The sequence below is a fragment of the Astyanax mexicanus genome, chromosome 8, assembly GCF_023375975.1.
Source record: "Astyanax mexicanus isolate ESR-SI-001 chromosome 8, AstMex3_surface, whole genome shotgun sequence".
Taxonomy (NCBI): Eukaryota; Metazoa; Chordata; class Actinopteri; order Characiformes; family Acestrorhamphidae; genus Astyanax; species Astyanax mexicanus.
In genome coordinates this window covers 13,288,785-13,315,480 of record NC_064415.1, presented here as the reverse complement: position 1 = coordinate 13,315,480, position 26,696 = coordinate 13,288,785, and the positions used below count along the sequence as shown (strand labels likewise).

At 37.4% G+C, this 26,696-nt stretch overlaps 3 protein-coding genes and 1 non-coding gene across 4 annotated transcripts; 2 read left to right on the top strand and 2 right to left on the bottom strand.

The window, feature by feature from the left end:
* The first annotated feature begins 268 nt into the window (after positions 1-268).
* Positions 269-2,820, top strand: dusp19b (dual specificity phosphatase 19b). Its single transcript, XM_007236093.3, has 4 exons — positions 269-574; positions 2,036-2,082; positions 2,177-2,329; positions 2,514-2,820. Exons 1-4 carry the CDS (start codon positions 361-363, stop codon positions 2,694-2,696), a joined length of 597 nt encoding a protein of 198 aa, XP_007236155.2. The 5' UTR covers positions 269-360; the 3' UTR covers positions 2,697-2,820.
* Positions 2,821-4,082: 1,262 nt separating this feature from the next.
* On the top strand, positions 4,083-8,447 carry LOC103043450 (gastrula zinc finger protein XlCGF57.1). Its single transcript, XM_007236094.4, has 5 exons — positions 4,083-4,355; positions 5,508-5,736; positions 5,832-5,956; positions 6,052-6,136; positions 7,086-8,447. Exons 1-5 carry the CDS (start codon positions 4,194-4,196, stop codon positions 8,246-8,248), a joined length of 1,764 nt encoding a protein of 587 aa, XP_007236156.2. The 5' UTR covers positions 4,083-4,193; the 3' UTR covers positions 8,249-8,447.
* Positions 8,448-9,564: 1,117 nt separating this feature from the next.
* On the bottom strand, positions 9,565-25,973 carry pnp5a (purine nucleoside phosphorylase 5a). Its single transcript, XM_007236097.4, has 7 exons — positions 25,901-25,973; positions 16,583-16,748; positions 13,460-13,629; positions 13,106-13,209; positions 11,957-12,132; positions 10,742-10,932; positions 9,565-10,234 (listed from the first exon to the last, which is right to left on the bottom strand). The coding sequence occupies exons 2-7, from the start codon at positions 16,603-16,605 to the stop codon at positions 10,017-10,019; spliced, it is 882 nt and encodes a 293-aa protein (XP_007236159.2). The 5' UTR covers positions 16,606-16,748; positions 25,901-25,973; the 3' UTR covers positions 9,565-10,016.
* trnae-uuc (transfer RNA glutamic acid (anticodon UUC)) lies at positions 25,165-25,236 on the bottom strand. The gene has a single exon. It is a non-coding gene; the product is annotated as a tRNA-Glu (tRNA).
* Positions 25,974-26,696: the final 723 nt, after the last annotated feature.

The window sequence follows — 26,696 nt, the reverse complement described above, 5'->3', positions numbered from 1 at the left end:
TACTGTATTTTAAGTAGGACAGGTATGTTTGAAAAACAAATATTGAATTGTTTTAATATTACATCATTTATTTTATTAACAGTACTCAGTGCTTATAATTTAAAAGTACTAACCTAGCTGTTATTTTAGCTCATATTCATGCAGTTTTATGCTGTAATATCAGAGGAAGTTTTACTTTTTTTATTCCTTTTATAAGGAACTGACCAGCAAGACGAGCCGCAGCTGTATCTCCAACACGCCTGTTTACATAAGGACTTTTATTTTGTAGTTTGTGGGGTGTTACAGCGTTAATGGTCCGGTGGAACAGAATAAACATGATACGCCAGAGTAAATATAGAGATTTATAAAAATTGATCTAGAATGAACTCAATAGGGCAGGAGATCTGTAGCTTCTCGCGGGACCGGTTAAAGAAGCGGAGTACCCGGGTGACGGCGCTGAGCGGCAGGGTGCAGCTGGAGACGCGGAGCGGGGACGCGGTGACTGTTACTGAAGCTGGAGAGCAGCACTGCGGATTCGTTCAGGACCTGAGTTTAGATCTGAAAGTGGGAGTTATTACACCCTCTCTGCTCCTCTGTAAGACTAACATAATGTTTCCTATGTTAAACCCACAGAACAGTTCCTAATAAATTATAATACACATTATTTGAGTTGCACTATCCACCTTAAAAGTGCAGAAATTAAGCGTCAGTCTTTATTTAATCTGTTTTTAATAATACTACTATTACTGCTATTTAGTTTACACTGAAACATGCATAATTTGCTTATTTAAGCACACATTGAGTATAAAGATACAGCTCTAGGAAAAAAAGAGACCACTTAAAAAGGATCAGTGTCCATGATTTTACCTAATTGAAAACCTCTTGAATATAATCAAGAGGAAGATTGATGATCACAAGCCATCAAACCGAGCTGAACAGTTTACATTTTTGCACCAGGAGTAAAGGAATAAAGTTATCCAAAAGCGGTGTGTAAGACTGGTGGAGGAGAACATGCCAAGGTGCATAGAAACTGATTAAAAACCAGAGTTATTCCACTCAATATTGATTTCTGAACTTTTACAAATATTAACTTGTTTTCAAATTTTCTGCAAATGAATGCTCTAAATGACAATTATTTTATTTGGAATTTGGGAGAAATGTTGTCTGTAGTTTATAGAATAAAACCACAGTGTTCATTTTACTCATACATATACCTATAAATAGCAAAATCAGAGAAACTGATTTAGAAAAGTTTTTTCCAGAGCTGTATATCAGTTAAATGACTCCAATAAATCCCCAACATTACTGAGTGTCTTATGTCTGATTCAGATATTCAACTTGGAAGTAAATCATTAAGTCTAATACACTGCCTGGCCAAAAAATAGCAACAAACAAACAAACAAAAAAAAAACACAAGCAAATGACCTGGTGTTGCTGCAGTTGGTCTGCAGGTTTAGGTTCAGCAACAGTATGTGCTGAAAGAATGAGGTCAGCTGACTACCTGAATATACTGAATATAGACCAGGTTATTTCATCGATGGATTTTTTTTATTCGCTGATGGCACAAGCATATTCCAAGATGACAATGCCAGGATTCATGGGGCTGGAATTGTGAAAGAGTTATTCAGGGAGCATGAGATCATCATTTTCACATATGGATTGAGAGAGAGAGTTCACCACAGAGTCCAGATCTTAACCTCATTGAGAATCTTTGGGATGTGCTGGATAGAGAATGCTGCAAGATCTTGGTGTCTTGGTGAAAAAATTAATGCCACACTGGATTGAAATAAATCCTGTGACATTGTAGAAGTTTATAGAAACAATTTCACAGTGATTAAAGGACCTAAAGGAGGTCCATGAAAATATATGAGTATATAGGTGTGTCCTTTTTTTTGATGGTGACCTTTTTTGGCCAGGCAATGTATTATGTTTTTTGTGCTTAATCTATTTTTACTGTAAAACCTGAAATCCTAGATAAGCCACATAATCTTTACTCTACTTTAAATAATATAACTGCTGAAATGACTTTACTCTGACAGCTGTGATTTTCCCTTAGCCTCCCAAGATGCTGCCAATGACCTTGAGACTTTGCAGAAATTTAAGGTAGGTCAAAATGTAAATTCTTTGTAACAGCCTTCATCACAGTGTTTAGATTATATTGGAATTGATTGTTAAATTATATTATATTTGATTTTAGGTTACTCACATACTGAATGTTGCTTATGGAGTAGAAAATGCCTTCCCTGATCTCTTCACCTATAAGACCATTACAATGCTGGATCTCCCAGAGACACAGCTCACCTCCTACTTCCCACAGTGCTTTGAGTTCATAGCTCAAGCCAGAGAACAGGTGAGCGGTGTGTGTTAGTGTTATGGCTGTTTTGTTTGCTTTTTGTTAATGTAACTTAAATATAGCTAATGAATCAATATCGAATTGAATCATAGTCCGTGTGTGGCTGATATTTATTATGCATAAAATCATGTAATAATATGTGCACTGCTGTGTGGTTTCCATTCTTCTGTCTCCTGTTCAGGATGGTGTGGTGTTGATCCACTGTAATGCTGGTGTGTCTCGCTCTGCTTCTGTTGCCATCGGTTACCTGATGTCCCGGGAGAAGATACCATTCGAAGAAGCCTTTAACAGAGTGAAATCAGCCAGGCCATATATCCAGCCAAACCCCGGATTCCTCATTCAGCTTAAGGAATATGTCCCATGAGTCTTTTTAGTTTACTGTATTTTGGTGTTTGTTTATTTATTGGGGATGTTGGTTGATAAAAAGTTATTTGGAATTAATCACATTGTCCGTTTAAATGTAAAATAAATTAATCAATGTAAGATCACCACAGTGAGATTTTATGTATTTATTTATTTTATTGTATCTTGCTGTAAATTCAATATAGACTATATTACAGCTATACAGGAACACATGTTGAATTATTTTATTAACAAAAAGTGTGAAACACACCAGAATATATTGTATATTTTAGATTATTCTAAGAAGCACATTTATGTTTGAGGGCAGATCTGCACACTCTTGGTATTTTAATCTCAGTGTCTTCATGAGGTAGAGTCTCCTGGAATAGTTTTCTCAGCATCTTGAAGGAGTTCCTGGAGGTGCTGAGCAATAGTTCCTGCTTTTCCTTCATACTGTGAAGCTCCAGCTCGTCCCAAATCATCTCAAATCAACATCTCAGTTCATCAGGTTTAGATCAGGGGATTGTGGAAGACAAACACTGTTTTTACTACCTAATTCCATATGTGTCCCTTAATTGCTTTCAATTCTTTAATATTAATCTACAAGAAAGAAAGAAAACCTTGAGAGAAGATTTGTCCAAACCTTTACAGTACATGTGATTAAGCTATCAAGCCTAAGTTTAATATTCATGTTACACAGGTTCTTAATATAACTTTATTAAGGAAATTGGACAATGGTTCACATTCACAGTTGAGGTAAAACATGCTCTGGAGCAGGAGCCATACATGGTGATTTGTATTATAGACTTTTGTCATGTATTTTTTTTTCAGTAATTCAGTTCAAAATGTGACACTCTTATATAGATGTATTACACACAGAGTGATCTATTTTAAGTGTTTATTTCTTATATTGTTGATGATTATGGCTTACAGCCAATGAAAACCCAAAAATCAGTATGTTAAAAAATTAGAATATTATAGACCAATTGATACATTGGGCAGTGTGCAAAGTCCTGCTGGAAAATGAAATCCACATCTCCATTAAAGTTGTCAGCAGAGTGAAGCATGAAGTGCTGTAAGATGTTCCAGGAAAACACTGAACAGACTTTGGACTTGATATAACACAGTGGATCAACACCAGCAGATGACATGTCTCTCCAAACCATCACTGACCATAAGTAAATTTAGCATTTTATTTGTAAATCAAGGGAGCAGAGTCTGGAGGAAGAGTGGAGAAGCACACAGTCCAAGCTGCTTGAGGTCTAGTGTGAAGTTTCCAAAATCAGTAATAAAATAAAGTAACTTTTCAATGATAGTTTAATTTTTTCAGATACACTAATATAACTTTAAACACAGAGAAGCCTATTTTTGACGACTTTTATTTTGAAGATAGCCACGCCCCCGAAGCAGGAAGTGAGTGTTGCTTGGAGGCAGCAGCGCACTGTGTAGCAGTAAACAGTGAAACGCTGTTACAGAGTTTGTACTTTATATTAATGAGTTTTTCTGAACGGTGTTTAGTATGAGGAGCATGGCGCGCTTGAGCTCTGTACAGAAGCAGCTGCTGCGGGTGGTAGAGGCTTTAGTCAGGGCTGTAGTTGAAGAACTGTGTGAACTAGAAGATGTTTCTGTTTTAAAAGTGAAGCCTGGAGCAGGAGCTGGACTACAGCAGGACAGTACAGCGGTCAGTATCTCAGATATACTCACCCTTTAACCAGATAACAAACACTCTACACTGATTATCTTCAGCTCCAGTTCACTGTTCAGTGTTTAACCTAGCTCACATCTCTAAACATACACTTACATCAGTTCTGTTCTTCATATTTAATAACCTTTTCTAATTTAATAAGGAAAACAGCATAAGATAAACATAAACTGCATTTACATGATGGTATGTTCTTAACCTACACATACAGCTCTGGAAAAATTAAGAGGACACTTTAATTTCTGATTCAGTTTCTCTGATTTTGCTATTTATAGGTAAATGTTTGAGTAAAATTAACATTGTTGTCTTATTCTATAGTCTATGGACAACATTTCTCCAAAATTCTAAATAAAAATATTGTCATTTAGAGCATTTATTTGCAGAAAATGAGAAATGGCTGAAATAACAACAAAAAATGCAGAGCTTTCAGACCTCAAATAATGCAAAAAAAAAAAAAAGAAGTTCATATTCATAAAGTTTTAAAAGTTCAGAAATCAATACTTGGTGGAATAACCCTGGTTTTTAATCACAGTTTTCATGCATCTTGGCATGTTTTTCTCCACCAGTCTTACATACTGCTTACACTCTTGGTGCAAAAATTCTGATGGCTTGTGATCATCCATACTTCCTCTTGATCATATTCCAGAGGTTTTAATTTGGTAAAATCAAAGAAACTCATAATTTTTAAGTGGTTTCTTATTTATTTTTTCTTCCAGAGCTGTATATACATTTCCAGTGTGACCCCAAACTGTTCTAGCTGTAGCTATAAAACATAACAGATATCAGTATTAATAAATAAGTTCATAATTTCACTTATTTATTTTATATATTTTAGTCTTCTTACTTTTATTTCCATTTTTATGATCTCAGTTAATGTTTATAATTTTATTTTATCATTTAAATTTACTATATCAACTGTCTTTATTATATATTTTACAATTTCTTTACTTTTAATCTATGTTTAATAAATCCTGTTAATGTTAACATGTTCTTTATAATCATCATTTTCTGGGGGCTTAAATAGACAGCGAGGATAAAGGTTATTAGTAAATGTGAAGATAAGAGGAGGGTAAACAGTATTTCAGAGATGTTTAAACAACAAACATTGTCTAATATATTCTTTATTTTCAGATAAAAGTCAATGCTGCTGTGGAAAAACTGACAAAAGACACAGTAGACCAACTTAGCCAGCTTTTCTGTCGACTATCCCAGGCCAAAGCTCCTCTATCCTACCTAAAGAGACAGAAATTGAGGAGAAAGAGGGTTTTGGTGGAGGCACAGCTGGCTAAGAGAAGAAGTTCAGTCCAGCTCAGGTTATCAGGAGTGCACATTCAGACTACTGCAACAGATACAACCAATGGTAGGAAGGTATCTGGTATATTTTAACGTTTTGGTCCCATATTTCCCGATTTGAAACAAACCAACACCCAGTAAACTGTATCTGTCTTGTCACAGGAGACGAAGGAAAGGGTGCGATAGACCTCCTTTCTCAGACAGAGAGTCTCAGTGGAGAAATGGATCCTTTACTAGAAGACACAGCAGAGAACATATCTGAAGAAGTTCTTCCTCAGGAAGTGGAGGTAGACATCTCTTCAACCATGACTGTAGTAATTGTGCTTTTCTACAGTTTATAATATATTCTTGTGTTTTGTTTTCTTTGCTGTGTTTATTACAGGTTCAGCAGGAGACAATATTAAAGGTTGAACTGGAGCATGAACAGGAACAAGTGGAATGTTCTATGCAGCACTGTGATCAACAAGGTCTAGAATATTTTCTGTTTTTTCTGGTTTAAAGGATTTTTCCTTGACATTTTTGCTAAATTAATTTTATTTGATTTAATGCTTTAGTGGAATCACATCTGGTGACATCTGGTCATTTTGTGTCTCGATATCAGGATTATATCTGGATAAGGACAAACCACATAAGAATGCAAGTGTAAACACACCGAGACCATTCTAATCACTGCAACAAACCACTTCAGGAGCTGATATGAGACACATATCTCCAAGATGCATTTAGCAACCAAAGCCCCCCCACCCCTCCTAGTACACTTGTACGACTCCCTTCTCTAAAGAACAGATATCGTTTGAAATGCATTAAAATACTTTAATTTTCCCAAAAATTGTCAGTGCACCTTATAATCCAGTGCACCTTATGTATGAATTCTACCAGTCAGGTTGTAAGGAGCAGTAAAGTCACTCCACTGATTTATATAGCATTATAAAGGAGTTTTTAGTTTAGTTCTCCAGCGCTGAGGCTGCACCCAGTTTTAGTGGAAATCTGTTAATCTAAGCTTACTGTAAATAAACAGAAGTGATTTACCAACCCAAATGAACAGTTTTTAGGAGAGAAATTGTGTAGATTAATATTAATATGACTTTAAAAGAAAATGTCTTTTATAAAATTTACAGTTTTGTTTACTTAGCTTAGCTTTTAGTTAACCCCCCACCACCACCCAGCACCGAGACCTGCTGAATTACAAGGAAAACATGTCAACACCCCTGTTCCTTACTAGTGTCGCATAATGCCCCTTATAATTAAATGCGCCTTATGTAAAAAAATATATATTTTTTTAAATAGTTGCACAGTGAAACGATACAAACATTCTTTCTCAGAATATTTTGCAAAAATTAACATTAACAGTTCTGTCTTTGTTTGGATATACTGGAGTTTTAACAACAATAAACAATACTGTTCTGTATGTTACAGAAGAAGCGATACATAATCAAGGAAAGTCTGCGGTGAAGCCCATCAGCAAAGAGGAGGACGGCACTCAGAATACCTGCTCTCAGGCCATCAGCTCTGAAACACTGGAAATCAAGATATCAGCAGCACAGTCATTTGACGTGGGTCATGCACAGGAAGTCCCTGTGAAAAGACCTCCAGGAAGATCTCTCTCAGAAGGAGGCACTCGTAAGAAAGCAGCTGCAAGGAATCTGATTCAGTGTGACGCCTGCGACAAGACCTTCACTTACCTCAACAACCTGAAAAGACACCAGAAGACGTTCCACAGCGGGGAGACTCCTCACGCCTGCCAGGACTGTGGAGAACGTTTTGGCAGCAAGCGGCTCCTCCGCGTGCACCTCAGAGAGCACAGGGTGGAGAAGCCTCACGCCTGTAAGCTTTGTGAGAAGGTCTTCCGCCTTCCCAATCACTTGAAGAAACACATGACCAGCCACACCAATGAGAGACCGTTCATCTGCAGCACCTGTGGCAAGACCTTCGCCTTGGTGAGCACCCTTAGAGCTCATGAGAAGACTCACAGCGATGAAAAAACCTTCGTATGCACAGAGTGTGGCATGAGTTTCCTCACCAAGTCTTACCTGGACTACCATCAGCGAGTTCACACTGGAGAAAAGCCCTACACCTGCATGCACTGCGGCAAAACCTTCGCCCAAAAGAGCAACCTCCGAGTGCACGAGAGGCTCCACACTGGAGAAAAGCCGTTCCACTGCGAAGACTGTGGCGAAAGCTTCATACACGCCAACAGCTTCAAATCCCACAAGCAGCTGCACACAGGCATGAAGGCCTTCTGCTGCGAACACTGCGGCAAGGGCTTCCGTCGTGGAACCCACCTCAAAACTCATCTGCTGACCCACACTGGCGTTAAACCCTTCCAGTGTGACTTATGTCCAAAGACTTTCGCCCTCAAAGGCTCACTAAAAGCCCATAGGCTCACTCACACTGGAGAGAAGAGCTTTGTGTGTAACATTTGTAACAAGACATTCACTCAAGCCAGTTCTCTCGGAAAGCACAAGCGAACACACACTGGAGAGAAGCCTTATCTCTGCACCTTCTGCAGCAAGTCCTTCTGCCAAAGCAGCCACCTGCATTACCATTACCGAGCATTTCATCCAGGACAAACATCCTAGCTATAAAATGCTACCGGTACACATTATTGCCTTACATTATCTGTACGCTGCACTTTTAAAAATAGAGATGCTACAGATATTTAGATATTAGTTATTTGGTGAAATAAAGAAGAACCAATTTTGGTTTCATAATGAATGAGTTTGTAACAAATATGTGTGAAGTCTACAATGTAGAAAATAAATGAAATAAAGAAAAACACTGAATGAGAAGTGGTGTGTCCAAACTTTAGACCTATGATACTGTGTGCATGCACTTGCTGTCATCAACCAGCACCAGCACTGTGCCAAATTCTGACTCCCAGCCACAATCTGATTCTTCTTAGAGGAATTCCTGTTTCTGAATAATTGTTATAGTTTTATCTTCACAACAAACAAAAGAATGTTACTTTGGAGGAGTCAGATTTTGGCAGGGAAACAGAATAGGCACAGTACTGGTAATACAGCTGAACCACAACAGAGGCAGTGTGCATAAACATACCAGTTTAAAACATTCTGAATCTGATGTGGATGTTTATTATGCCATTTTCAATTTATTGTTAAGAAAAGTCCTATACATTTTGTTTAAAGTAGGCTCATTGGTATTAATAGAACCAAAAGTGTTTCAACTGTGGCATTTTTTTGTAACCCCTTTATTTTAGAACCAAAAGTGTATTAAAATGCTTTTACACTATATGTCTAAAAGCTTGTGGACTCTCTAATGATTGCATTCAGCGCCTGTCATTTTCACCCGTATCTGACACAGGCGTGCAAACACATGCGCACACACACACACACACACACAGCTTGTCTATTCCTTGTAGAGTAGTACTGCCAATAGAATAAGACTCATGAACCTGTTGGCACCATGCCTAATGCCATGTGTGGACTAGAGAGGTATAAAGACAAGAATTCAGATGTGGAGCAGTGGAACTGTGTTCTCTAGGACAATGGTGCTTAATCCAATACTTTTACTTTTTAATTCTGAATGAGGTGGTGGTAATTATATTGACCTCACCTGGAAACCCCTAATGCTTTTGTGAATTAATACAATCGAATCCTATCAGCATTGCTAGATCAGACATTGGACAGTCACACAAAAAAAAAATAAATAAAGATTTATCCTGCTTGAAACCCTTGATTTCAAAAGAAACAATGAATGAACATGTTTCCCAATACATTTTTTCCATATAATAATTATAATCTGATTATAGATATGCTGATCATAGACAAAGATCCTTACATTAATAATAATAAAAAAAAAACTGTCTGTACTCTTCTTTCATGACTGTACTGGAAGCTGTTACCATACACACAATAAATAGAAACTGAGGCACAGATAATAAATAAGTGACTTTATTAATAAATGTTACAAAAAAGATAAAACACATAATACAGAAAAAAGTGTTCTATAAGATCTACTATACATGTTAGGACCTTGACCTCAGAGTAAAATCAACCATTTACAAACAATTCCAGTATTTAAAATTAGGACATACACGTGAAGAAGGCATTAGTGTTAATAAGACACATTTACATGGTTCTGTGTGCAGTCTAGAACAGTCTGTTGCCTACTTAAGGAATGTACAAGATGTATGTGATCTCTATCCACCAGATTAAAGGAAATAATAATAATAATAATAATAATAATAAATGCTCAAATTAAACATTGCACTGCCAAAGCATACTTTAATAAATGCCCATGAAGTTTCAGTACTATCCGATGTTCATTGAGGTTCTTTTTTTGCTGTTCAGAGGTCTCTGATTAGAGTTCAGCTGACCAGAGTTCAGTTTAGGAATAGTTGTTGTTGTACTCGATGCGAGTGACCATGGTGCTCACAAGCCTCTCCAGCTGCTCTGCCCTCTGTTTGCCCGTCTGCAGAACTTCTCCATGATTGGCTTTCTCCTCACTGTCGTAGTCCATCACTGCTTTATTGGTAATCAGAGACAGGGCGAAGACTCGCATGCCACAGTGACGAGCCACAATCACCTCGTGAACCGTGCTCATACCTGTTAAACACACAAAACACACGCACACCTATGGTAAATACCAAGTATTCAATAGCATAGTTTTTTAAAGAATACAAAAAGACTTTCTTAGAAATACATGTGTATTATTATTAATATGATGCTAGGACTAGAACTCTATATTGATGAACTGTAGATGATCCAAAAACGATTATGTAAGCTGTACAACACTATGAATTAATTTACAATTCAATTAGTATCCAGTATTCTTCATATTTGAAGAGTTACAATGAAATCCAGAGGCTGATAATTTGCCAAGAAATGTTTATTAAAAAGTTAAAAATCATAAAAATTACAACTAATTTACAACTATAATCCAACATCCAATGCTCTTACCACAGGGACCTTGGTTAATATGGTTGTCGCTTTTAGGCAAAATGTGTGAGAAAATGATGGTAAGCCAAATGAATAAGGCCTTAAACCATACAGCTGGCTGGTCTAATGGATAATTCTGACATGTATAATATGTGTATTAGAAGTGATTCTCACCAACAGCATCAGCGCCGAGTTTATGCAGCATGTGACACTCTGCGATGGTCTCAAACGAAGGACCCCCGAGAACACAGTAAACCCCCTCTCTGAGGAAGTCCCCGTAACCCAGCTCATTCCCCACATCCATCGCCAGCTGCTGCAGCTCCCGATCGTATGCATCAGACATGCAGGGGAACCGCACACCAAACCTGGAGAACATACACAGTCCGGTTATTCCTGAACACTTGGCTACTGCTTACAAAATGCAACAATATTTAAAATGCTTTAAATGCTTTAAGGGTTTTAAGTGTTTGGTTAAATTATGCATTTATATTTTGTAAAAAAAAAAAAAAATAATAATAATAATAATAAAAAAAGGTAATTCCAATAAAAAAAAGTGAATATTCCACTACTGTTTGAATCATATCGCATCCAATCATATTTGTCTATTATCTTGAAAATATATCTCCACATGCTCCCTTTACTTTAGATAACACTAAATATATCCCTTAGCTGGTCAAGAAATGTTAATGTACAGCTTTCCATTTGGGAAACTCACAGTGTCATTTTTATATATATATATATATATATATATATATATTAGATATGACAATATGTTACACTGAAAAAAAACAAAAAACTAAACAAAAACAAACATTAGCAAAAACTAGAAAAAAAATGTATGTAAAATGAGACATAAATGCCTAAATTAAGCAAAAAAATTTAATAAAAAAATAAATCTGCCAAAGGGGTGAGCATTTTTTTTGTTAAAATAAGCAAATCACCAAAAAAAAATCAAAAATTCCTTATTTTGTGGCTTAAATTTGGGTACAAGTATCAGAATAACTTGACTGCTGAATTTTTTGTGCTTATTTTGAGTTCAAATGACACTTACACAATGCTTAGTAAGACAAAAAAATCTTAGAGAAAAAAAAGGTTTATTGCCTTGAAATTAGATAATTTCACTTGCTAAGATTTATTGTTTTGCAGTGTAGACATTAACTGTAGGGGGAGCCCAAGATCAAAGATTCAGTTTTACCACTATTAATGGTAACCTAAAGGATCTGTTGTTTAAAGGTGCAGCACTAATCCTGAATATGCAGACTGCATATAAAGACACTGTAAAAGTCAACATTAAGCTAAACTTTAACCCTTTGTAAAAATGTAACCCTTTTCTTAGGAATTAAACTAGTCTTATTATAAGACATTCATGGTTTAAATGTGAAGACACACTTTTCATCATTAGGTCCAGCCAGGGGGTTGTTGCCAGCGAACCCAGGCATGTTTAGATGGTCTTTGATGATCATGATGTCTCCCACTTTGTAGTCCTGATTCAGTCCTCCAGCAGCATTGGTCAGGATCACTGTCTCCACACCCATCAGCTTAAATATCCTCATGGGCAGAGTGATCTAGAGGAACAGAATCAGAGATTAAATGGTAATACATTATGAAGAGTGGTTTCAAATCACAGCCCTGACAGCTCTGGAAGGTGGTTCAAGTGCTTCTGTGGGTGATGAAATAAAAGTTTGTAATAGAAACTAAAGTGGCATTTAGAATCGGACCTCAAATGAATCTTAAATTATTCATAATTTTTTCATAACAGCTCTTTTACAAACAAATATGTTATTTAGGAAATTAAAAATAGAGCTTATAGAACTAATGAAAATGCAAATCTGGGAATAACGATTAAAACAGTCAAATATAAAAAAAAAAAAACATTGACCAACAAAAGGTACTTTAGATCTTTTAAAAGGTTCATTGTACTACAAATATGCATCTATATGGAACCAAGGCCCCGTCCCATTACTCACATTTACACACCTTCACGCCTCTTTTGCTTGTGCCTGCTAGAACTGTTTGGGGGTCAAAGTCCATTACCCAATAGATTCAATGGGTAGTAAAAAAAAAATATATATATATTTAGTTTGCTATAGTGATGCGTGTTTCATTATTAGGGAAATAGCATATTAAACCTACCTAGCATTGTGGAACACTTAAGACACCTTGAATGCTCATACTTCCTTTACCTGTCCTTTGAAAGCTTCAAGGATCCTTTGTGATTAGGGTGAGAATTGGGACAGGGCCTAAAAGCAGTGTTTTATTGTATTGTGTATTGCTTAGGGAACAATCTGAAGTACCTTTATTTTAAAAGTATAATTAAAGACAGGTTGCTTGGCGCTGGACACTTATATGTTTTCCTAAAGCTTAGTCATGACTATCTCTTTAAGGTGATCACATGTTTTCTATTTCATTTGACCTTATTTATGTCTGTATTCCCTGCTTGTCTTGTATTGTAAAATTACACCACTTTAGAAGAGAGACACTGTACTGAGAACAGGGATTTCAAGAGTTAGGAATGAGATCATTATGGGATGTTTGTACCTTTTGGATGGGATATCCCTCATACAGATGGAAGCGTCCTTGCATGCAGACACAGGGTCTTCCTTTCAAAGTCCCAAACACCAGTCGTCCAGCGTGGCCATGGACTATAATGAATAAATTAATTAATGAATTAAAAATTTATCACAATCAAAACCTAACATCAGGCTAGCTGGATGTCTTTTGTCCTTCAACTATTGTGAGTGTTGAGTTATCTTGCCAACTGCAAGCTGCCCTATGAAATTCTCCATCAGAACATACTGACCAACACACACACACAAACACACTATTCACACAATTACATACACACCCCAAACATGGACACCAAGTTTTTAATACCCATGTACCCACACTGACCTGTGCTCTGGGGGAAGTTGGGGATGTCTCTGTAGTTGAAGGCCACCTGGTCCTTCAGCATGTCGGCAAGACCTCCAAGCCCTGAACCACAAACAATACCCACCAGAGGCTGCACCGCTGTCTGAGCCAGCAGCCAATCAGCTGTAGCCCTGCACTCCTCATAGCTGTACCTGCGCACACACAGAGAGAGAGAGAGAGACAGAAAGAGTTTAAGTGGAAGCAGACCAAAAGATCACATGACCGTGTGTGTAGCTATTCTGGCACACGCTACTAATGAAATACAAAAATTGCTCAGCATGTGTAGGCCTTTATACAATGAGGCCTTTCACTGACTCCCACCAAAGAGAATCCTGCACACCAAATAACCCCATCTGAACCCAGAACGTCACTCTGACCACAGAGACCAGAGCACACACACACACACACACACATATATATGCACTGCTCTCATGATCATCCCAACCTGAAGCATACCTTTTTCATTCAATCTACTCTAATTGAAACAGATAACCCCTATGTAGCATGCTGTGTGCTACAGTAAAACTTTAATTTATGCTCTATATCTCTTTATACCATATATGTCTATATATTTGAATATATGGAGACTCCTCTGGAAAGCCATTATTCTAAATGTTAAATATCTGTTGGAACATTGTTGTGAGGAATTGATTGCTTTTGGTCACAAAAGTTTTACTGAGGTCAGGTAATTGATGTTGCATGCAAATTCTTGGCAAATAAAACGATTTGGCCAAAAAAGGGTTTGGATGAATAAGTTACAATTGTATATAAAAAAAGGACTTTATACTGAATGATTATGTTTTTAAAGACAAGATCAAACTGTAATTTTCTTTTTGGTCATTTATTTTAGTCATAATGTGATTTGTTGGTGTGTCTGCTGGAAAGTTCAGTGTTTAATAAATAATTTAAAATTGTAGTTTTGTAATAGCGTTTTCTTTGTAAAGTAAGAAAGAAAAATACATCTAGAATGATTTTAATTAAAACTATGTTTAGCTTTCATTCTTTGGCCAAACGGAAATAAGAATACATTCTTAATGACTTGCCTGGTTAAATTTAAGGTAAAAAAAAAAAAAAGTTCAGGTTCAAAATACAAAAAAAATAAATAAATAGAGAACACAGTTCCACTACTCCACAGCCCAATAGTAGCGAGTGGGTTTTACACCCCATATTTAGTGCTTGACATTAGGCTTCGGGTTTCTTAGGCTCATGAGTAGCAGCTTCATATGATCACATTCTATTAGCAATGCTTTTCTATGGATGTTAGAATAGCTAAATTCCCTAAAAGCAGATGATTCAGCACCAAACGCTTTCCACTTAAGGCCCTTCTGGGCCAATTATGGTAATGACTCATGTACAGCAAAACTGGCCAGCTGTTCCAGCTAATTGAATGGATCTACTGGAGTCACATTTGACCATTATGCCTCAACCTATCATGTGAAAACTTTTGTAGAGCATTCCTATTTAAGATATTTAAGGCAAGCAGTGTTTGTACACTCCTTGTATCTGTGTGTGTATCTCCATTCAGTCTAAAGCATGACCTGGTCTGCCCAGTCACCTCTGCTTTCCCAGTTATTTAGGGCAGGAGCCTTCTCGTGCTGGCTGACCAAAATAAACCACTTCCAGCCTAATGTGGATGTGAAACCACGTGTGTGGCATTGGTACCTTATTATAGCGTAGTGAAAATAACCCCTATTAAATCATGCTGTAAGCCAATGGCTACATAACAGAACTGTTAATTTGCAAAGCATACAGAAAGTGAATTATATAATAAGAATTGTATAATGAATGGATCAATAGATATGCTCCAAACTTTCTAGTAATATTTGTGTGTGGGGGTGTGTTAGATATATGGTTCAGTGTTCCTCAAGGTTTCCAACTTGGGTCCAGAGCATTTTGATAAAGTCACTTTTAATTTTAGATTACATAATACATTATATGTCCAGGTGTTTGTGAACAATCCTTCTATTGAATGCATTTAGCTGTTCGACCTAGGTAGAATACAGCTTCAAATACAGAGAACATGAAACATGAGTCACTCATGAACCTATTAGATTTATGTCTAATGCCAGGCATGGGATACACATTTGTGGAACAGGGGAACTGGGGTTAGTTGAGGTACTGGAAATGAGGTATCATCAAACATCCTGACCTTACTTTAGTCACTGAATGCAATCAAATTCTCACAGCTATAGTAAAAAAAATGTGGTAGAAAGCCATCCCTGGACAGTAGAGACAACCGAGAGTTAACCGAAGCAGGATAAATCTTATTTTGGGTGCTGTTAAATTGTGTTTTTTGAGACTGGTCACTCTGATTAACTTATCATGTGCAACAGAGGAACTTTTGGTCTTCATTTCCTAGGGCAGTCCTGATGAGAGCCAGTTTCATCATCATGTTTTTGATGGTCTTTGCGACTGCACTTAAGGATACTTTCAAAGTTCTTGAGCTGTTGAGTTCTTGATTGACTGACCTTAATTTCTTAAAGTATTTTTTTATTTACTTAATTGAGTAGTTCTTGCTATAATATAGATTTGAACATAGCCTCAAATAGGGCTATTCACTGTATACCTGTAACTCTACCTCTTCACTACAACTGATGCTCTTAAACAATTTATTAAAAGGGCAAGACATTCAAGTAATTAACTCTTGAGGAGTTCAGCACAGCTGTTAACTGTTGAATTCCAGGTGACTACCTCATAAAACTGACTGAGAAAATGCTGCAAGATGGGCAAAACTGTCATCTAAACAAGAGGTGCTACTTTAAAGAATGTAAAATATAAAACCATATTCTGATTTGTTTAACATTTTTTTTTACTACATAATTCAATGTTTTTCTTCATAGTTTGGATGACTTAAATATTATTCTACAATCCAGAACATTTAAAATAATGAAAAACAATGTATTTAAGGAGTGTCCAAACTTATATGCCACTTCCAGATACTGTAGCGTCTCCACGTGCACTAAACTTCCAGAGGACTGACAGATGAATGAGCTGAATGAATGAATGAACCAACCAGTAAACGAGCAAATTAATCACTAAAACACTTCAGTAATCACTAAAACCACACTGTATTATTAAAATAATGAGTGATTATAGTCTTCTTACCCGGTTTTGCCCTCAGGAAACATCTCAGCTGCTCCGGTTAAAACTCCGTTCACTGGAAAATAACGCGCTGGAAATATTATTATAAGACCCTGAGTGATTTACTGGGAGTCCTCTGACCAAACTAAACACACAGCAGAATAAATATTAACAATAAAACCCCTTAAACCTGCTGTAAAACCGAGCTCCCGCAGAACTGCCCCGTTAAAACCGCGTTTAAACGCTGTCTGTGCTGATAATAAACTCCTAAATCCAGGCTACACGCCGGTATATTTATATTCACGCTCTGGCCCCGCCCCCTCCAGTGACGCAAATGCAGGCGTACAGCGTCACACCTCCTGACGCAAAGCCCTCAGGGGTGGGAGAGCCATGATTTGGGGGTGTGGGGTAGATACTACACACACACACACACACACACACACACACACACACACACACACACACACACACACACACACACACACACACACACACACACCAGGGCAGATTTTCCACAACAATACCCAGATTTGATCTGTTAATCTCATAATGTACCTTACATTACTATTTCATAGGTTTGAAATGGAAAATAAATGTAAAAATTAAATATGAACTTCAGATAATATTATACAAAAAGAGCCCATGGTGACAAAAGTAGAAGTACAAAGTAGAAGTACTTCACTACTGTCTTTAAGTACTAAAATGCTGTCTCTGTACCTACTGGACTATTATTTTTACTACACTACTGTACTTAAATACTAAAATGCTGAGGAGGAGCTTCATCAAACCCAGTGACAGTGCAGAGCATCTACCGCTCTGGCTTTAGTGATAATGTGGGCTTAGAATGATTCCTAACATTTTTAGAATTGTAATGATTTTTACTTGTAAAAATGCAGCACATAAAAAATGTATCGAAGTAAAAGTATTAAACTTAAATATATAGTGAAGTAAAAGTGAAAATAAGAGAAAATAATACTGCAGTAGATACAGATACAGCATGTTTGTACTTAGGTACAGTAGTGAAGTAGTTCTATTTCAGTACTGTTTAACTCTACTCAGATCTGATTTGGCGATTTATTGTTTAGATTAAATATCGACAGTTCTCATTCATTAATAAAAGTAACCCAGATCTTTCTGTTATGTGAACAAACCTGAGTACTTGTTTTGCATTGTTACCAGTGTTGTGCCAAATTCTGACTCTCTTTAAGTGATTTTCTTTTTTTATTGTGAACAGTAGTTGGATTTACGTGGGGAGTCAGAATTCTGCACAGCACCTGTCCTGGCTGATGACAACAGCACTATGCAGATGCGCACAAGCAAAAAGACGCAAATGCCCACACATTGCATAGATATCTGATCTAGAATCTGATCTAGAATGTGCCTCAAATCTGATTTAGCTTGATAATGAGGATAATGGGTTAAACCTACACTTTTCACACTGATTCAATTCAGTGTCCAATTCATCTGTCGAGGAGATCTCTCCAGCTGTTGAGCAGCTGCTCCTGGATCAGTGGAATCCACAGTAGTGTGAACTTCAAAGTCGCACTGATTGATGGTTTGGGTGACTAACCTACAGTTCACGAGAGCTTGTGAAATAGTGTTGTACACACAATATCCTGTTCCCACCTGGACAGAAAAAATAGCTGGAATGTTTTGACGCTGACTCGTGTTTTTATAGATGTCACAAACCCATGTGCACACAACCCCACATCCACAAGCAGGAGCACGGGACTCGGGGGGTGGATTACAATTACTTTCAAATATCATTAATAAAACAACCAGCTTGTGACCGGCTCTCTTGTATTATATGGGCTAATCATTATCACATGAGGTTTTTGATTTCTTGCCAAGTTCCCACATAGAGCATGATGCAGCATGACTCGTCTCTTCTCTGTTCCAAGAAGCTTCAACATTGAAATTAATGTTACATGTGTTTTAACACACTGTGATTTTGTTAAAACTGCTAAAACTTTTGACGTCTAAGATGACAATAAGCCATATAGGGGCAAAGAGGAGGATACGGATTGGGTAATTGGTCATGTAAATTGAGGAGAAAATGGCATAGAAATTAAAAAATGCATTTTACATTATCATTCAAAAACAACAAAAAACCCTGTCCAGATAAATCTCTTCATCTGAATGCACTAAATTTGATTTTGGTTGGATGAGCAGTATAAACATATACCAGTCCGAAACCCTATTGGTTTATACTGTGATCCATCACACCTGCACGCGTCATGCCCACACTCCAGCAAGAACATAGCAGACGTATGCAGCCTAGTATGAAGATGATCCGTGCAGAGAACTCGAGACAAATGTCCAACTAAGCTTCTTTAATATATTTACATTTTACTAAAATACTATACTTTACAATAATCATATATGCAGCTGAAACAGGGAACCTAGTATATTCCAAATCAACATTATCAACATTAACATTTTAATATAACATTATAGTCATTATGGTTTTTAGAAAAATTTGTTTTTAGGTGGCGGTATAAAAGTATAAATGTAATATTACTTTTATACTTTAAGTAGTTTTAAAACCAGTACTTTTACACTTTTACTTGAGTAAAAATCTTGAACAACTACAGAAGTATTTTAAACCCTAGTATCTATACTTCTACCTGAGTAATGAATGGAAATACTTTTCACACCGTTTTAAGCACCACATTCCACATTTATACTGAAACAGCTAGTGTACTATTTTAAACCCCACACTGTGGGCACCACTGATGATGTGGGGTCAAAGGCCAAGACCCTCCCATCTTGTGCCTCCATAGCATCTGTTTTGTCTTGTGTGTGCAGGATATTATTATTATAATGGTGTAATTTAGAAATGTGATGTCATCTGCTCGGTCATACGATCCACATCTCATAATATACAATAAATAAAAAAACTTCCAAATTTTTACACTTGTTGCATCACAATGGATTCAATTTTGTGGTGTAATGTTATCAAATGATACACATCTCATGTTATATTGTTACCTCTTTTATTTAGATAAGACATAGTATGATGCAAATTGGAAGTTTGATGTCATCTTTTTGGTCTTTTGACTGACATCTCACAATAATGCATCAGTAAACAAATGTCCTTTAAATATTAACTCTTGTTACAGTGCAACACCATACTTTTGGAAAAGACTTAAATGTCACATTTGCACACAGTATCAATAGATTTAAAATATGGACTGTAGTTGGTTAAATAAAATGCATTATATCTGGAAAAAATGATTGTGGTTTTAACATGTACAAATGCCTTAAAGAGCCACTAAACTCTCTCCCTCCTGTCCCACCTCTAAACCATTGACAGTATATATTAACTGGACCAAGCCATCCCGCTGATTTCAACGGAGCCAGGTGAGGCCAATCGTGTCACTTCCTGATCGGCTTCTCGTGGGGCGTTAACTGGGAAAGTGAGAGACTGCGCAGGCGCCAGCATGACGCGAATCTTCCGCGTGCCGTGCAAACAACCGTACTGTTTACAGGAGCTGCACAGAACTATTTACTCCACAGTGAGAAAAGCTCCATTCCGTCCCAGAATGGGGCTTTTATTGAATAAACAGCAGATAAAAACTAGAATTACTGATATCCAATATTAGTCCACGGATTTACTGAAGAATATCCATAGTTTGTCTATATAACAAGCATTTAGAAACTCTGTAATAAGAATAATAAATGTGTAATATATATTACAGTTATATCTATACATTATAATTATCATAGTCTATCTTACTTCTATTTACTACTATCTTACTATCTACAATGTATTATAACTGTTAGTAGTAGTATTATATTTGCATAATAAAAGGTTCCTTTGACCCTGTTCTAATTCAATCAGCTCTGTACTTTTAAATTAAGAGGAGCAACTTCTCCAAACATTACAGCACGGTATTTTGGGTCGCTGTCTTTTTACGTCATCGTTAGCATAGTTCAATAAAAATGTTATTTTCTAAAGTTATGAACAGATTATTAATCTTATGGATCAAATGACAGAAAATCCATTCTTTGTAGAAAAGAACACGGGCCGTGTCATAATCGAAAACGGCTTGGAAATACATTTATTATTAGTTCAAAGAGACCTTGAAATGAATGGAAGTGAATGGATAGCTTTGCTCAAATGGTCCTCTCATTCCTCAGCAGCACACTTCCGGTGGCACGTTTTGGAAGGGAAAAGCTGGGGGCCTGCTCTAAACCCATACATCACCCAGTGCCCCTCCCAAACTACCCCTGCCATTTTTTAGCCTTTTTAAAATTTGAGGGTTGAGGGTGGAGTCAGTATAAGGTCACATGACCCAAATATAAACATTTAATGAGACAAAAATATTTTTTCACCTTTCTGACATCACACTTCTACATATTCTTACATCATAATGCATTTTACTAGAATACGACTATCTAATAGAAACCATATATTCAACCATATGTTCACATTTGGACTACGTCATAATGTATTATATTTAGAAAAGCTGCATTATGATCTAAGATGTAATGTGATGTAATCTAGTGTGATGTCATCTAAAATTAAAAAATATTCTACTTCATAAGGCATTATAGTGGAATAAGACATAATATTAATGAAGATACACAGTATTATAAGGTGACCTGGAAGTGTAATGTCATTCTTATAGTCACATGTCTGCGTCTGAAAGAGTGTATTGTGATATAATAATCTGGAATGTTGGGTGAATATCATGTCATCTATCATGATAAGCATAATATAATACATAATATTTTATCAATCATAAATAACCACATACATTTAGACCTTTGGTACATTACAGTATAATGCATTAATTTGCTATAGTTGTATTGTTGTTCATTACAATGACTCTACACATGTATCTGTGTTATGCTCGTAAATGTGATTGCTTTTATCTGAAACCTTTTATTACTGGTAATTTCCTAATTTCATTTTTACTGCACTGACATCCTGTATAGATTACAGTTAATCAGAGCAGCTGCACACCTGCTTTATTCTCTAATCACAAGACAAGTGTGTAAACTGTATCTTGTATCTTTGCTGTTTTGAACACAGAATAATCAACCACTCCACTCTGTCTCTCGGTCTCACGTCCTTTACATCACTGGTGACGACACATGTGATCCAGTTCAATGAGATAAGTGTACTGTTTACAGCTGAAGCGTAGTATAGCGTAGCGTGGCCTTCACTTATCTCAGTGTTTTTGTGTTTAAATTCTTCTAGAATGTTTTTTTTTTTTTATCATTCAAGGCCAAACTGTGGGTATGGGGTCAGAACACTGACCCCATCACTCTGCTCCAGAAACAGAAACTTTTTTAATGTGGAACCAGCTGACACGCCTACAGCCCGGCCAATGGCGAGCCAGGGACAGGCTGTGAAGTCAGACGTTTGTCTTTTTCCTCTGGAGATTACAGCGCAATAAAAACCAATAAAAACTGTTCCCAGAGTGGCAAAGCTCCTTTTGCAACACTTATCACTCTCGCTCTCTTTGTATTTTTCTCTTTTTCTCACTCTGTATCTCTCTCTGTATTTCTCTCTCACTCTTCTGTATTTCTCTCACTCACTCTATATGTATTTCTTGCTCTCTCTCTCTCTATTTCTGTATCTCACTCCCTCTGTATCTGTATATCTCTATCTCTCACTATCTTTGTATCTCTTACTTTCTCTATCTCTCTTACTTTCTCTCTCTGTATCTCTGTCTCTTTATCTCATTCTCTCTGTATGTCTCTCTTACTCTCTGTCTGTATCTGTATCTCTCTACCACTCTCTGTATTTCTTACACTCTCTCTTTCTATCTCTTACTCTCTCACTCTCTCTTTGTATCTCTTACTCTCTCTCTGTATCTCCCTCTTTCACTCTCTCTCAGTAAATGTGTCTCTCTCTTTCACTCTCTGTATCTTTCTCTCACTCTCTCTGTATCTCTCTCTCACTATCTCTGTATCTGTATCTCTTTCTTTCACTCTCGTGTATCTCTCTCTCACTGTATCTCTCACTCTCTCTCTTACTCTGTATCTCTCTCTATCTCTCTCTCTCTCTCTCTCTCTCTCTCTCTCTCACACTCTGTTTCTGAATCTCTCTCTTTCTATTACTCTCTGTATCTGTATTTCTAATTCTCGTTCTCTCATTCTCTCTGTATCTGTCTCTCTCTTTCTTTCTCAGGGTGCTTTCAGACCTGCCTCGTTTGGTCCGGACTTTCGGACTTTTCAGTTTGGTCCGAACCAAAGTAGCAGGTGTGAAAGGGGCCGCGAACCATGGATCTTCTGAACCGGTTTGCCTGCAGTGTGAAAGCGCTTTTCTGGATGGTTCGACTTACTACTACTGACTGCAGCCTGCGGGAAGGCAGAGTTAAATAACCGGAAAAGCAGGAAAAATGAGCCGTGGCTACAGCTGCTTCAGGACAAGCACGTTCGTTTGGTGAATTTGAACTAACCTAGAGTACTGTGCCTGAAGTTGCTGCTGCTGGTATAAAAACAATAGCAGCACTACTATGGAGACAAAATGAACCTGTTCATTCATTTTATCCTTATCCTGGAAAGGCTTTCCACCGAATGAACCACCCGCTGAATTATCAACACGCCGACGTCAGACGCATGTCCTTCTAAAACCAATCAACTCAAGTTAAGGAAAAAGCATCAATATGTAAGTGATGGCGAAAAGATGTAGGAGTATCACACAAAGGTCCGGACTTTCAGGTGTGAAAGCACCCTCATTCTCCCTCTCTCTCTCTCTCTCTCTCTCTCTCTCTCTCTCTCTCTCGAGGTGGTAGGCCTATATTTTTATTGAGTCTGGGGGACAACAGAAAAAGATAATAAAGGCCAGACCCCTCCTCATGTTTATGAGTTTAGCACGTGGCACACTTTGTCTGAGGCTGTGTGTTCAGCATGTGGTCTGAGGTCATGTGGCCCCAGCAGGCAATCTTCTGACCCAGTCTGAAACAGGCAGTGATGGGTGTTGGGTCCCACAATCGCTGCAGTAATTACGTGCTTTCAAATGTCCTGAAATGCTGGAAATGTGATGTGATGTCATCAGCTGTGAAACACATAAATAACATTCCACTGTGATGTGTATGCTGCACTGTATGTACACTATGCACACTATGTACAATGTAGGATGGTCATGTGATTCTGATCAAGTGGCTTTATTGTAATTAGTCTCATTTTACTAATTTACTCACCTTAAAATAGGCAGTTTGAAATAAATTACCTAAATGTGCCAAAAATAACTACATATGTCTGATTGTAGCCTTTTGCTACAATGTTGTTGACTTTGTTCCTGCCCATCCCAGGTCTTTAAAAAAAGGCACATGCAATATTCTGATAAGAATCAAATCTAATTTGAAATCCATAAATGTTTTGTTGAAAAAATACAGCAATAAGGGCGTCAAAGTATTCAATTCATTTGGCAACTTTAAACTTAAATTATTCTAATTACTAATTCAACAACATGTTTTACACATTTTATCTAACAAAATCTTGATGATAAGTTTGTAGCATTTGGCTACATTATGTGCAAAAACATGATTTTCCAGCTTGCTATGGCAACTGCACTTGCACAGATCTCCTTACAGATGGGTGCTTCCCCACTAACACACTGACTCCCCTTGACTTGCAAGTTTAGCAGCAAGCTGATTAGCTCTTATAGTCACAGGAGGGTGGTCAGCTTCTCTGACAGTGTGGCTGATGACTCTGCCAGAAGGTAACATAGACATGAGTTCAGCCAGAAACCAGAAAAAAAATAATTTTTAAAAAAAATAAATGTGTAAGTGTGCAATAAACGGTGTGTTGTACATCTGGTCTACAGTACCATGTTGTGAAAGGCCATACATCCAGTAAATCTGTAAATCTTTACATTTGTCCATCCCTCCAGTTTGACTTTGCTCCTATCTACATCACATCAGATGCATTCTAATGTAAATAACATCCGCTATCTACTTATCAGTGAGTCAATGTACTGTGGAACATACAGTGAATCATATAGGACTTTCTGGGGAATGGGTCACGGTAACCAGTCAATAATGTATATACTAGGAGTTCATAAACACATTCAGTCCAGTAGCGTAATGTTTTTCAAACTCAATGCCATAACACACCTGAGTCATACCATTAGCTAATAGAGAGATAGTAGGGGGCACTTTCAATCAAACTTTTTGACAGGTGACCTTTGACCTTTGCCAGGTGCCCTTTTTTGACCCCTCCCCCACACCACGTGCCTCCTTTTCTGGAGTGTGACCTTTGACCCCTCCCCCACACCACATGCCTCCTTTTCTGGAATGTGACCTTTGACCCCTCAGATGTAATTACCCCTGCCATTCGTCATTCATGTTTTGGATATGAGGTAATTTAAACCATGGTGACACACCGCCCCGCCCATCCCTCCGCCCCTTCCTGCCCCATCCCCACCTCTTCCCGTCCCGCCCCAGCCCCGCCCCATCATTATTCAGATTGTCCTGATTGGTCAAAAAAATTCCCGCCAAAAGTATTGACCAATAAGGTTGTTATTCCTATGGAGCAATCACAGCAAGCCTACGAGTGAAATGTGTATTTAAGAGTTAGCGAGATGTGTGAAGGACCGAGAGAACGGAGCAATGGCTTGTGTTTCTGAGGTTGCTGAAAACCAAAGCTTCCCATACCGGGATTCGAACCCGGACCGTCTGGATGAAAGCCAGAAATCCTACGCGTTAGACCATATGGGAGGATCTGTAGAAGAGCACGATGACGAGAATCTAAAAAGGTACCGAACAATGGAGAGCATTCCTGAACCAGTCGCTCAAGGAGCGCTCAAGGATCAAGTCTGGCGTTTGTCAGATGGAACTTACTTCGGATATGTTTTTCTTAAGGATATATATAGCGTTGCTATGTACGTCGGAAAAACGGTTAGATACGATGATGCCTCAGCTCGTTTTACTTTGAACCATATAGAATGGTTTAGCTTCAGAAGACACTGCTCTGTTTTTAATGCCTACGTCAATTACAGAAATACAGAATGCAGCCCATTTTTTCAGGAGAACATGAATTTAATTTGGAAACCTCTGAATACAGGAAAGTCTAGGCGTTTTAATCTCACGCTGGTTATGACAAGCCTCGGATGTAATGTAAGCCTCAGTGTCATTCAAGATTTAAAATGCTATGCAATTGAAAATGACCTGCACTCGTGCGATTTCCAGGTTGTTTTTTAATTCAGAAGACTTCAAAAGAATGAATCGTGTCTACTTTGCAATAATTGACAGTTTGTTCTATATGAACAAATAGATTTTCTGATTATTGTCAAACATACAAAACCAACATTAATTATATTCTTAAACATTAAACAAACTGAACACACAGCAGATTAAATATTAACAATAAAACCCCTTAAACCTGCTGTAAAACCGAGCTCCCGCAGAACTGCCCCGTCAAAACCGCGTTTAAACGCTGTCTGTGCTGATAATAAACTCCTAAATCCAGGCTACACGCCGGTATATTTATATTCACGCTCTGGCCCCGCCCCCTCCAGTGACATGGGGAGAGCCATGATTTGGGGGTGTGGGGTAGATACTACACACACACACACTCACCAGGGCAGATTTTCCACAACAATACCCACAACAATGCTAATCTCTTTATGGACCTTGCATTACTATTACATAGATTTGAAATGGAAAATAGCAAGAAAAAGTTCATAAACGTAAAAATAAAATCTGAATTTCAGATAATATAATACAAAATGAGCCCATGGTGACATACAGAGATGTATAGTAACAAAGTAGAAGTACTTCACCACTGTACTTAAGTACTAAAATGCTGTCTCTGTACCTACTGGACTATTATTTTTACTACACTACTGTACTTAAATACTAAAATGCTGAGGAGGAGCTTCATCAAACCCAGTGACAGTGCAGAGCATCTACCGCTCTGGCTTTAGTGATAATGTGGGCTTAGAATGATTCCTAACATTTTTAGAATTGTAATGATTTTTACTTGTAAAAATGCAGCACATAAAAAATGTATCGAAGTAAAAGTATTAAACTGTGTAGTAAATATGTAGTGAAGTAAAAGTGAAATAGGAGAAAATAATACTGCAGTAGATACAGATACAGCATGTTTGTACTTAAGTACAGTAGTGAAGTAGTTCTACTTCAGTACTGTTTAAATCTACTCAGATCTGATTTGGCGA